The sequence below is a fragment of the Sinohyriopsis cumingii genome, chromosome 17 (assembly GCF_028554795.1).
Source record: "Sinohyriopsis cumingii isolate HCF-2022 chromosome 17, ASM2855479v2, whole genome shotgun sequence".
Taxonomy (NCBI): Eukaryota; Metazoa; Mollusca; class Bivalvia; order Unionida; family Unionidae; genus Sinohyriopsis; species Sinohyriopsis cumingii.
The window spans coordinates 29013064-29026843 of NC_142977.1; the positions used below are offsets into that span (position 1 = coordinate 29013064).

The 13780-nt window shown below is 34.6% G+C and overlaps 1 protein-coding gene across 1 annotated transcript in view; it reads left to right on the forward strand.

Moving 5' to 3' along the window:
• Positions 1-8864, forward strand: part of LOC149778333 (protein GPR107-like) — a 94061-nt gene extending 85197 nt beyond the window's left edge. The window contains exon 15 of the mRNA XM_089939147.1: positions 231-8864. Within this exon, the coding sequence (XP_089795273.1) occupies positions 231-342 (112 nt within the window). The 3' untranslated portion in view covers positions 343-8864. The remainder of the gene's footprint in view (positions 1-230) is intronic.
• Positions 8865-13780: the final 4916 nt, after the last annotated feature.

Consider the following 13780-nt stretch of genomic DNA (forward strand, 5'->3'; position numbering starts at 1 on the left):
ATTTTTTTTTTGCCAATGACATATTCCATCGAGAAAGATGGCATTTGGTACTGTCTGCTGTTGGTCTTTCTGTCTATCCATCTTTGTCGCTTTCTTTCTCTCCAGCATTCAGTTTGCATCAACTTAATAATACCAAACATTTCTATAATATTTTCATTACTGGATTTCATTAGACATATTACAGGGATTCAGAAAGGAAGAAATGAAATTGATCACTTTGCTTCTTTCAGGATAACTAAAACAGGAGCTACGGATACTGTCACGAGAGTGAATAGGCATAAAGGAGATTCTGAATCGAAGACATCCTCAAATCAGTGTGAAAATAGTCATGAGTATGACTAACCAGGCATATATAGAACTGATTTTGCTATCTACCAAAGCTGTCAGTTAAAATTTCACATTTGTAGTGAGTTTGTTCCTGAATCAGTGTTCACTGTCGAGCTCCTGTGAAATTATTCTGATAGCTTGAAATAACTAATGAAGTAAATTTTTGTAGTTTCATGTTTCTGACCTCATGGTTTTGAAATACTGATTTGATTTTTGTAAAATTCTGTTGTAGAAATTATTGTTTTGGATACATTATGATACTGTCTAAAGTATGGTATAAGTTAATATTGAAGCAGGATTTTTGTCAGGGGCAAATTTTAGATCACTAATTTAAAAATGTTAAGTAATTTGTTTGAAATCATTACATGGAACAAATTCAGACTCATAATGTTTGCAGTTGTAAAAATTAAAATAGCATGAGGGTTGTGGAGCAGTTTACCGTAAACATTCATACAGGGACACACATTTGGTAACTTCGGATGAACACATCACCTAAATAAAAAAAAATAATAAAGAAATGTGAAGTGTGTTCATACACAAACATACAGTTGAACATTGGTAATTTGTACGAATGGTGTATATTAGAGTGGACTTTTCATTAAGTTTGTCGCTTTACAATGAAAATCAATAGAAAAATATTCAGACACAAAATTTTTTAAAATAATAAAACTATAAAGTTTCTTTCTTAAATATGCCCAACAGTCACATAAATTTACACACATTTTGAAAAAAGCAACCAGAGGTTTTTTTAAAATAAGTAGAGAGGATCTAACACTGTTAAGGATAAGATGCCTCTATTTTTCTTATTTACTTCCAACAGAACATTTTAAAAAATAATACAAGCTTATGAGTGTGTGCTTTATAGGAGACATCAGTTTACCCCACCTCCAGTTTAAATTCAAGTATGGGTATTGCAGTATGTACTGTAAATGTATGCAATACAGTGAAATACTGATTACCTGCATCCACCACTGGGCTTGGATTTCATCTGGATAGATTTGACTATGGAAGATTTAATTATAGTCAACAAAACGTATTAATTAAGGTAAATTCAGCTAACACGCTTATTTTCTCACCTATACTGGTAGGTGATGACGTTTTTTTTTATACCGTAAGTGGCCATTAATCATAGATCAACAGTTAATTATGTAGGCTTGTACTACACAATACCTTTGATTGGACCATTATGAGTCTTTGATCCTGCTTGATTAGTCTGTATGAATTACATTTTGTCACAGCAGTACTCACTTAGTGATAATCAGGTATAAGAATGAACATTCTTACCCCCTTTCTGTCTTATTACTTTTAGCTTTACTTTAAAACATAATTAGTTGTTCATATTGCCATTGTAATAATAACTGTACAAGATTATATTCAGTCATGTTGTTTTTGTATAGGTTACTCGGTTCTATTTTGGCATAACAATCAGGAAATAAATTAATAGATACATTGTAATAAGTAAACACTTTTGGGACAGATAGTGAATAACCCAGCTAAACAGCATCTGGATAATCAGTGTTTTAGTGTACAAGGTGGATTCATTGTTATCTGTGTAATGTGAGTTATAATTTGATTTCCTGTGTCAGATAATTTTTGAAAAGTTTATACCCTAACTGAAATATGTTTTAGAGTAAAAAACGTGAACATTTTTATTATTCTCTTGCGTAAATGTGAAAGTTCAGTCTGTGTTTGCTCAGCCTGTTAAACTTTAATGTTTGAAAGCAATTTAAGCATAAAGGCCTTTCATGATACATAGGCTGATTTTTATTTTTGTGTGTGTTTTTTTTTTGTAATTTGTGTTTTTTGGAGTGTAGGCATCTCTGTGGCTAGAGAAAGATAAAATCACATTATTACCATATGAATCACTTGTAAAAAAAGTTCACATACTTTGTAATTGAAATAAACGGTTAATTAATAAGCTGATGATATGCATACATAATGATGTTTTCTTTGTTTAAAAAAAGTATATTTTGCCTTTACATCATATGAATTTTAGATTGACATATACTAGAATGTCAACCATGGGTGGAATGTTTGCTCCTTGGTCTATCTTTTGTACTGTATTATCTGACGAGACTGTCTATACTTGCTTATAATTCAAGTTCAGTTGCAGATAACATAGACAATGCATTGGCAGATTAGGGTCTGTGTTGTTTGTTCTTTGGATTACTTCTAAGAAACTGCATCCACCAAGATCTGAATGTGTATTATGAGATGGCATATCTGGGTATGTACATTTTGAAATTGGGGCCCCAAGTGGCCGAGTGGTCTAAAGCGCTCTCCGTTATGGATCACTGCCATCTCACCTCTGTCTGCGTGGGTTTGAGTCTAGGATTCAGCCAATGTGAGTATGTGAGAAAGCTTGCCAGTAGCTTCTCATACTTCCCCTATTTTTGAAAAATTTATAAGGCTTACTTCCTGGTCTTGTCAGTGAATATACGCTGTAAATACAGTATTTTTACACCACACTCTTTAGAAACCTAACCAAAGGCCAGACACTTTTGACTTCTGTGAAAATTGGCAACAATATGGAACTAACTTTGTAATTACAGTACTTTTACTTTTGAGCTAAGTACAGTTATTGAAAGTTTATATATTTATATCTTTATCTAATGATTTCTGACTTCATACCTGGTATGGTATATTACGATAGGGTATGACTGGACTTGATACAAAACAATGTAGTGTCAATAGTAAGGTATATTTACTTAATCAGTTCATGTAACTCTCATGCCAAGGCACAAAATAAATCACTGATATATATTACACACCATGTATACTTTCAAATATAAATTATCATTTCTTCTGTGTTTAATAAAAAATGGCACTGAAGATATTTGCTATCTAAATACAAATTCTGTTTACCAAAACGACACCCCAAACCCACTATATACACAATATGATTTTTTTACCCTTTGTCCTTTCACATCTTTCACAACAAAGGGTTGTTTTGTTTTGAAACTCATAATTTCAGTTTGGTATAGTAAAAAAAATGGGAAAATATCACATGGATTTAATCCTACAAGTGAAGTTTTCTGAGGCTATCCCTTGACATCATATAGCTTTAGGAACTGACACTTATGTGAAAAAAACTGAGTAAATATACCTGCAGATGCTGCAAGATGCATTTGCTGCTGGTGCAACACAGTATGGTGGCAGCTGCTGCTGCACAGTACAGTTGCTACTGGTGCAACACATTGCTATGGTAGCTAGTCCTGTATAGTGTGATAGTTGATGATACTGCACAATGTATTGGCTGTTGGTGCTGCACAGTGTCATCTTTGCTACTGCCGCATTGTGTAGTGGCTGCTGCACAGTATCTTTGCATACTGCAGTGGCTGCTATACAGTATCTTTGCATACTGCAGTGGCTGCTATACAGTATCTTTGCATACTGCAGTCAGTGCTGCTATACAGTATCTTTGTGTACTGCAGTGGCTGCTGTACAGTATCTTTGTGTACTGTAGTGGCTGCTGTACAGTATATATGTGTACTGCAGTGGCTGCTATACAGTATCTTTGTGTACTGCAGTGGCTGCTATACAGTATCTTTGTGTACTGCATTGGCTGCTGTACAGTATCTTTGTGTACTGTAGTGGCTGCTATACAGTATCTTTGTGTACTGCAGTGGCTGCTGTACAGTATCTTTGTGTACTGCAGTGGCTGCTGTACAGTATCTTTGTGTATTGCAGTGGCTGCAGGTGTTACACAGTGCAGTGACTGGGTGCTGCACAATGCAAAGGTAGTTTGTGTTCCATATTGTGATGGCAGCTAGTATTGCAGTGTCATCTCTGATGGTCTGTACAGTGTGCTTGCTGGTTCTGCACAATTTGATGGCTGCTGGTGCTTGTCAATGGGTCTTTTTTTTTATAGAGGCACATTTTATTAAAAGACATCTGATATGCCAGACCAGCAGTAATCACTGGGCGTGAATGACAAATGAGCTGAAATGACTGTTTTCCATGTTGAACGTGGAACATAATTATCTGATGCAGTTACTTGGCCCTTAGGCTTTCCTAGTTATTAAGCTATTAGGCTTTCCAGCTGCTTGGCTATTAGGCTTTCCCAGCTATTTGGACATTATGCTTTCCCATTTATTTGGACATTAGGCTTTCCCTTTTGTTCAAACACTTTGCAGCCACAAAGCACAGACAATGTAAGTATCAAAGCCTATACACTTGTGCCCTGATAACTTGTGAACCGGCTTATAACGCAGGGACAGGTGTGGATCCCATTTTTGAAGGCAGAAAATGTCAACAAAATTTATCCCTACCTGTTGAACTTGATGAAAATCGCTATCAAAATCGGTAACGGAAACTTAGATATATTGCTCGTTTTATTGTCGAAAACGGTAGATAGGACCTGGATTTTTTTTCAACATTATGAAACATCAACTTTTAATAAGAAGTCATATAATTTGTTACATTTTCTTTCCAAACTACATTGTTAGTACACCATAGTTAATGATATTCAAGGTTATTTCGATCAATGAAAATGTCATGCCCAGTGAGGCAGTACTTTAATAAATAAATACCAATTATATATTCTTTTTTGTTAACTGAAATTTGTGTCCTAGTTCTTTTAGTTCCTTTTAAGTGTAAACATCATAGGTGCAATATGGGCTGTTGTAATTAAACATAAAACATGTCATCTACTGTAACAGCTATGTCCGTGAGCGTTTCTCTGAGAACCAAATTAAGTGCTGATCGTGTTTTTATATCAGACTTGTGGAAGAATTTGGTGTATTGTTGCACTAAATAAAAAGCTGGCCTCCTTGTCTATTATCACATTAGTTACATCTTTTGAATCAAATAAAGGAGGTGGAGTAAAAAATTTTATAAAGAAAAAACCATTTAAAGGCATACAAATCCTACATGCTTTAGAACTAGCGGCCCCGGTTGTATGTCACTTACCTCATTTCAGTTGATCAATCGAACAGTTATAAATGTTATTGTGTACGTAATCTAATTAAACTAATTTAAAATAACCGACTCATTCATAACTGTGATCAAAGAAAACATGGCAAACAAGCTAATGAGAACATTCCTAAAATAAAGAACATTGTTTCACAGATACGGACTATTGTGGGGAAAACAAGTTTCAGAGAATTCCTGAATTTGCAAATACAGATATCTTTAAGGATGATAAGATATTTCACTATTGCTGGCAATGAAATCACTGCATCATATTTTACTAAGTGAACAATTCAAAAATTGCATTTCCACGTATACAGTTGTCTCACAAAATATATATTGCATGTTTTTGATAAAAAGGAATCTTGTTTGGTAGTGTATCAATGGTTAGTCTGGTTCCCTGCTTAGTAAAAAATAAATAACACACCACTCCAGAACCCGGACTATTTAGCAAAACAAAAAGGCATGACATAATACACAAAAACATTCGTGTACTGTGTTGGTTGTTGAAACCAGGTGGAATCATGTTATCGATCTTTCAGATGTTGGACATTTTCAAAATAAATGTAATTTATACAGAATAACAAACTTCAGAAAAAACCCTCTTCATTGACAGTTATTCTCGACACGACTATAAAATGAGGATTCAATCATTAAACAGCCCAGTCCCCTCCTTCCCCAACCCTGCAGTTCTCTGGATGTATAGCGGATTTTTTGGAAGTCCCTTAGTAACTTTTGCCCTCGCTTATAGTGTAGTCTATATTTATGGCCCCCGATGTGCACGAGTTATCGAGAAGTGTACTGGCCTTGTCAAGGCTCAGTAATTGAAAGATTGTCCCAAGGCCTGTTCTATAGACATTACATTTTGTCCCTCATACCATTTGATTTTTAAGTATATTTGGTGTGACATTTTGTCAGAATATATCAACATTTAGAACAAAATAGGCATAGCAGTAATTCAAAATAAATACTAGCAGTAATGAAAAATCACATTATTATCATCTGCTGAACACATGTTGACCTGATCAAGTAAGGGCTGTTCCATTTAAACATACATGGTACCGAGGAAAGGCAGTTTTAAAAAAAATATATACCAGGGCACTTTGATTTCAAAGAGTTCATATTAAAATGGTAAGAAAATTCTAAATTGTGTCGATGGGTGAGTACCCCACATTAAAAATACCTTCCCTAGGTCCCATGTATGTCTTACTGCCCAAATTGACAAGAAGTTCTGTTTTAGAGGCAGTCAGCTGTGCTTGTTGTCAACTCCTAATTGTCAGAATTTTCAAACCAGTACAGCGGCATAAAAAGCTGTTTTGGGGTTGAACTTGTATGGTTAAGTTTTCAGAAGAAAACAAAAGTAATAATAGCCTTTATTTATTCAAAATGACATAATTGGCTAACAGCTAGTTTACATTATGACCCTGCCATTAAAACAAATATACTTGTAATTAGTAAAGTATCTACAAGGTTAACATCTCTTGCATACAAGCATATAAATACAACAGAAGTTAATGCAACTTATACAATGTAGTCATAGTTAGGATAGATGTATCACTGCTGCCATATACAAATGTTGTGTAACCATAAAATCAGAATATCTATAGAGACATGTTCCAGTGTAGTTGGATCAGGATAAAAGTATTATTTATAAAGATACCTAAACGCTTGGCATATTTAATAGAATCAGTCTTTGTGTCATTTACTTCTGAGTACAATTCTTTATATTTGTTGTGATGAGGAGATAAGCATTAGCAGGATTTTAAGTAAATTTCAGTTAAGGTTATCTTTGTTCATCATTTTCATAGCACATTGTAAATCTTCATTTAGTTTTCTCTCTCAGCATTGCTAATATTTTTTTCACTAACCTGTTATGATGTATCATCTTTATGCATTGACAATGTTTGCAACAATTAGTAAAGTCATATGTAAATTGGTAAAGAGGGTGTCTACATTTGATCACTGTGATCAATTTTCCTTAAAATCCATGAGTACCTTGTAATCTACTGTGGAGATAGAATGAAAACCATGACTTGGAGGGTTTTGTAACATACTCTATGCTGATAATTTTTGTATTAAAACCAAATGATTATTGAAAACTAAATTTTTTATTTCCTCATCGGTATTCCTTAATTACTGACCACTCAGATCAGCTTGTGTTCTTTTGCAGGAATGATATGGATGAAAGACATGCAATTTATCTCCCTATGTACAAATATGGGGTAACTCTAGCTTTTCTACCAATCGTCTGCAAGAATATTGTTCCTACATACGTACTAAACATGTACATCTGTGGTTCAAGAGTGTACTCAGTTGGCACTGTTAAGAGTTTTTCGAGCAGCCTTTGAATGAAACATGTTTATAATTTCCTTTCTGACAAAATCTTCAGTAATATTTGGTATCTGAATGAAACTTTCATTGGACATGTATTCAGTATCCATTAGTAATGAATAAAAATGTCCTTACTAATATCTTACCAAATGCTACCAAAAATGATTGAAGTTATCTTCGATTTTAGTAAAGTGATGAATGACTTCTCCATAAACAGTGAGAAGGTTTGTACATGAATGTGTTTTCAATGAAAGTTGAAACTCTTTAAAAATAATTCCACATTTCCTTAGGTTTATTTGATGCTGACAAACTTCATATAACTAATCACATTATTTACCTAAATTTTACAGGAATATTTTGATTTAAGATCTTTAAAATAGTCCAGTCATCTTTACATTTACTTTTTTCTTGCTCTTTCATGTAGTAAATCATAGTACTATAACTAAATAGTTTGAGAGAGAATTTTTGTTGGACAGTACGAACTAAAGTCAGACCAAATCTGGAATAAAAGCGAGACAGTGTCTGATATATTTAGGGCTTTTCCATTTAAACATACATGGTACCCAGGAAAGTAATTTTTAAAAATCCCATATGTCAGGGTAGTTTGATAGCACAGAGTTCATATTAAAATTATAAGCAAATTCTAAACTGCATCTATAGGTGAGTACCTCACATCAACAGTGCCTTCCTGGGTCCCAGGTATGCTTTACTGGAACAGCCTTTATTAATTATATCTCTCAATATGTTCTTATTTACTTCAACTTTTTCTACCTCTTTTTGATGCTTTTTTATTAAGTGTTACAAATATTTGATGGCCATCTTAATTTTTTTCAGGAAAAAGGTTTTGCAAAAGCTGTTACATTTCAGACTTCTGATTAGGATTCATTATTGATATGTCTGCACTTCTTTGGATTTGGATAATTCATTTAAATTCACTTTATTACATTTATGACCAGTGTATGTTAATACTGTTGATATTAATTTATATTTCTCATCATGAATATTGCAAAGAATAATGAAGCATGTGTAATATCACTCTTATAATGAAAGAAAAGAAGAATGAGTTGAATAACATTTTGATGTTTATTGTAGAAATAATAGAACCTGTATTAGGTTGTATGATATGATGCAAATTGTTTTTCTTTCAACGTATCACTGGAATACTTTGTTATTATTTATAAAGTTATTGTACTGTTTATAGAGTTATTGTACTGTAAAATGTTGAGTTATTTTGCAAGTGGTCCTTTTTCATACTTGTCATTTTTATGCTTGCATAATAAAAGCAAATATCATTGTGTTTTGTGATGTTTAAATATACATTCTGGTTAACAGTAGACATTTTCTGTAGGTGTCAGTTGATATTATATTTATCATCAGTTTCTAGGGATTGACCTATGACGGACTTATTGGCAAAAAGGTGGGATAGCAAAATCCCAAACTTTCTTTAACCAGTACCAAATCTTAAAGGCCTGTATAATCAATGCTCTTTATTGGAATGGACAAATGTATACACTTATCCAACACCCAGGTTCTGAAGGTGATACAGAATCAAAAGAAGCGGAGTATCTCATCATGATTACTCCACTCAGATGGGAATCTTGGATCAGCCTCATCAATCTCACAACAGAATTGATAGGAATCTAGATATTCCCTCATCTGCATTAACTCATTCGGCCCCAGAGGTTTTTGTCATTTTCACCTGAAATGCAAGTAGGAAAGGCATTTCCTAGTTGTATTAAAAACATAGTTTTTCATTGGTTAATTTGCTTGCACGTGAGCAGAAGGGTAAAAAATTTCATATGGAGACCACTCTTTATTCCAAATGCCCACCTTATCCTAGTTTTTGCAAAGGTTCACCTGTCTGTGTGCAGTTCAGACCAGTTTGCCTTATATCTGAGGCCAAAAGGTCTAAAACCCAGACACAAAATTGCATCCCAACCAGGAGCGAATTTTGGGTGAAAAAAAAGGGTCCAAAAATTAGGTTTTTCCCTCCATATTTTCTAGTGCAACTAGAACTTCCAGATTTTTTGCTATCATTGTAGAGCTATATCTGTCCACTTTTTTGTAATACCACCCATTTTGGTGTATCTTAAATGACCTTGGTGCTGCAGAGGTCAGAAATAGATTACAGCCTCATCACGCCTACAGACAGGATTGGGGCCGAATGAGTTAAACAACCATGGTGGCGGGTGTTTCATCCCAACCCGGTTACAGAACCTGTATGTCTGGATCTTATTAAAATATGCCCTTATGAACAAACATTTCTCACAACAAGTGGTGGAGAATATCATGAGTGAGATGGCCATTCACCTCAGATGTGTATGAAGGCAGTGGAATATATTCTCACTGGAGCGCACAAGAGCTAACTTCCAATGACTCTTTGCTGAGAAACAGTTAACTCCAATCACAGCTAAACCTACTACTCCACAATGATTGGTACACTATTTTCATGGAAGAAAGTCTGTTGGACAAACCAAAGACATGTCCAATCTTCTATTCATTTTGGAATTTACATTTCCAATGGCACGGGATTCTCTGGCAGAGTTTATCATGGGTATTAACCTAGCTGAACAAAACACCATTTGAACTGCTTTAAAGAACTTAATTTGTTCACCTCTCATATAATGTCCTGCCTCCTCACTGCTTTGTTGATTGGCAGACAAAGTCAGTGAATACATTTCCTACTAGGAAAAAATTAGTTTTTCAAAGTTTAATATAAGCTTTGTATTTCATTTTGAAATGAACAGGTAGACATTAAACAAAAGCATTTTCCACATGGAATGTTCAGGAGGTGATTTCTGATGATATATAAATTTAATTCATATGGGTGAAAATTTATGCGCATTTGATATTAAAGACCACTAGAAGTGACAAAATTGTTTTCCTAGGATTTGCAACCTGTAATTATGCTGTAAATATGTAATGCTGCTACAATGAAATGGGGTGCAAGCATTCAACAGCCTGCTTTAAGCTGTGGGTTAGGTAATGCGGATTGTGTTCTGGTGCATGCTAGCCTTTTTGATTATATGGGTCTCTATATATTAATTTATTTTATGTGATCATGCATCCAAACATATAGCATGGTATCCAGAAATAATCATGTCCACGCTTTTTCGTGTATGTATGTATGCATGTATATATATATAGAGAGAGAGAGAGAGAGAGAGAGAGACAGACAGACAGACAGACAGACAGACAGATGTCCTGATACATTTTATTTTGGACCGTTCCGGTGGTCTAGTGGTTTGAGAGTCTGCCTAGGATACGGGAGGTCACGGGTTCTAACCCCGGCCGAGTCATACCAAAGACTGATAAAATGGCACCTACAGCTGCCTCGCTGTGCGCTCAGCATTGAGTTGTTAGTGCTAGGACAGGTCGGCCTGCTGTCAGGTTAATGTAACCAGGTGGGACATGATACATGTATGCGGCATGATGCCCCAATGCTATACATCACTATAAACTATCACAGTGCACAGGCATCGTAGCGCTTTGACTTAAAAAGTATTGAAGGTACATTAAAAATCTAAATTACACACATTTTATTTGCAGTGGGTTTGTAGGTGACAGTAGCATTTTGTTTGTAGTCGGATTGAAAACGCAATGAACCACAGGTTAGGAAAATCAGTTATTGCCAACTCTTTATCGGTTTACATTCTCTATCTGTTAAATTGAAGAAACATTAGCAGAAATCAACAAAACATAAAGATCTTACCAGATCGTAATAATCGATATGGATAAATCTAACCGCGAAGGTTTTCGGAAAGAGATAATCAAATAATATAAAAATAAAGTAGGTCATTTAAGGATCGTAAGCACATATGTTTTTGTATTAGCATTTTAAAAACATTTATTAATCGAAATAATTCATAATTGCTGATTCCCAAGTTGTTGATCCAGTCTTCGATATAGATATTTCACCAGAAGAAAGAAAAATATACTTGTTAAATAATTGCAACGATTCAGGATCAACAGGGATCGACATTATATTGTTCGAAATAACTGTAAACTTCCTTTGATGTTATCCTTAATTGTCTTGCAGATCTTTTATTATTTTCCGAAGTCGTCAATACCTTGATTTTAGAATAATGGTGTTATATTACCTGTTCGTATGACAGGTAATGTTGCTGAAGTCGGTAACTATCGTCATATTGCACTTATTTTCAGACCCAAATTTTATTTTAACATACTGGATGTAAGACTATGCAAACGGGCTGACAAATATGAAAAATATAATAATCGACCTCCAGTCTTGATCAATCATTTTGATATTGTGATTAAAGTGAATGAAATCAGAGATTAAAATCGCTATAAATAAAAATGGATATAACTTATGAGGTATTAAACAAGCTAGAGTATTATTCATTACATAAGGGCCTTCCATTTAGTACGTACGCATGGGGATGGGGGTGGCAACCTAAATGCATATGCTTGCGTATGGGACGGGTCTACTGATAATGTACGTAAGCATAGGAAACGGGGTGGGGGGGTGCGGGTGAAACCTCGATAATAATTTGTCTAATACGTAACCTGTTCGACTAGGTTCAGTAGGTGTTGGAATTTTTGCGGACACTAGACCAACTTTTTAAAGTTACACAGCTTGTTTCTTTGATACAGCCAGACATTCAACGCCAGTGGACTATCTGTTTTATTAAACACGTTAGCAGCAGAGAGGGTGAACAGACCCTATGCTGAAACGTCATTTTTGGAAAATAAAGCTTCCTACGAAAATGAAAGATATAAGCATAATAACACCAAACCGAAGCCTCTAACTTTACAGAGATTTTCTCTAATGGGTTTAGTTTTTTGTTACTTTATTTTTGTCGTTAGTGTTTTTCTAAATTTGTATGTGCGTTCGTTTGCCCATCGGATGTTTCACTGAGGTCGCACCCTCTCTGCTGCTATAATTAGATCATTATTATATCAATAATGGCGCCATCTATGGAATCTTATTCAGCTAGATTAGCTAGAGAAAGATTAGAAGTAATCAAAAAGTTTTTGCCTGTTCGTGATTCTCTTAAACAAAAACTTAAAGAACGTCAAAAATCTCAAGTTGAATATGCAGAAGGTACAGAAAAATATATAAACCTATTACAAAGGTTGCTGAAAGAGTTGCAGAAGCTACTGAAGGCATTTTTCCAGCAGTAAGACAAACTGCTGAACAAACTGAAAAGATAGCAAGAAGAACTAAACAAACAAATTTTTTTAAAGAGATCTTCCAGCTGGAGTAGCTGCTGCTCCCTCCCCCCCCCCCCCCCCCCCCCAGGAAGAAATACTTGAAGATATTTGCAAAGTTCGTACTGAAATAGCCGATGTAAAAATGATCTCGCACCTAAACCTAAAGTAAGAAAAGAAAATGTTGAATTGATTAATAAGTTTGAAGAAGGTGTTATTGAAGAACTTAAAGACGCTGAATAGGAAGATTTGCCTCGTGTTGCATTTAATAGTTATTTTCAAAGGTCTGAAGTTTTAAAACCTAAGTATGTTGAAATAAGTGCTGAAAGTTATTTTAAATGGTTATATCTTGTGTATTATTAAGTTTATAATAAATACAATGACGACGTAAAGAAATTTTATTGGAGTCACAATATCAACAACAACAACCACAATCTTTCCAGCAAGAACCACAATCTCCTGAGTAAGAACCTTCCAATCAACTTCCTCCACCGCAGCAACAAATTGAACAACAACAACAATCTCCCAGGTCATAAATTCCTCGACCAAAAAAACAAAAATCACAATCGCCTAAAGAACCTCGGAAACTAATTAGTGTTAAAAATAGATTTACAATTGAAGGTATTGATCTTATCAGACAAAATTATGATGATGCAGTAAAAATTGCCGCAAGGGGTATAATGAAATGGTAAAATAAGTAGAACCTACTTTTGCTGGATATTGGCAAGATGAAGATGGTAGGATTAAAGATTTATATTTTATACTTAAAAATAGACCTTTCAGATATGACCATGATTATCGTAAATTTTTCCGTGATGTAAAAAGACAAAAATAAGACGATGAACTTGACTCATTAACTAAAGAATTTATTAAAGAGGAAGATATTCCTGCATCATTAAGCTGTACTTTTAAAACCAGTGCTACTGGAGGTGGTTTTTACTCGATCATGCCAGATGGAAGTGGTTTAGGAATTTGTCCTGACAGTGTTCTTGCCGATGTTAATCGCTTATTAGTTTTGATCAGAGGAAAACGCTCAGGA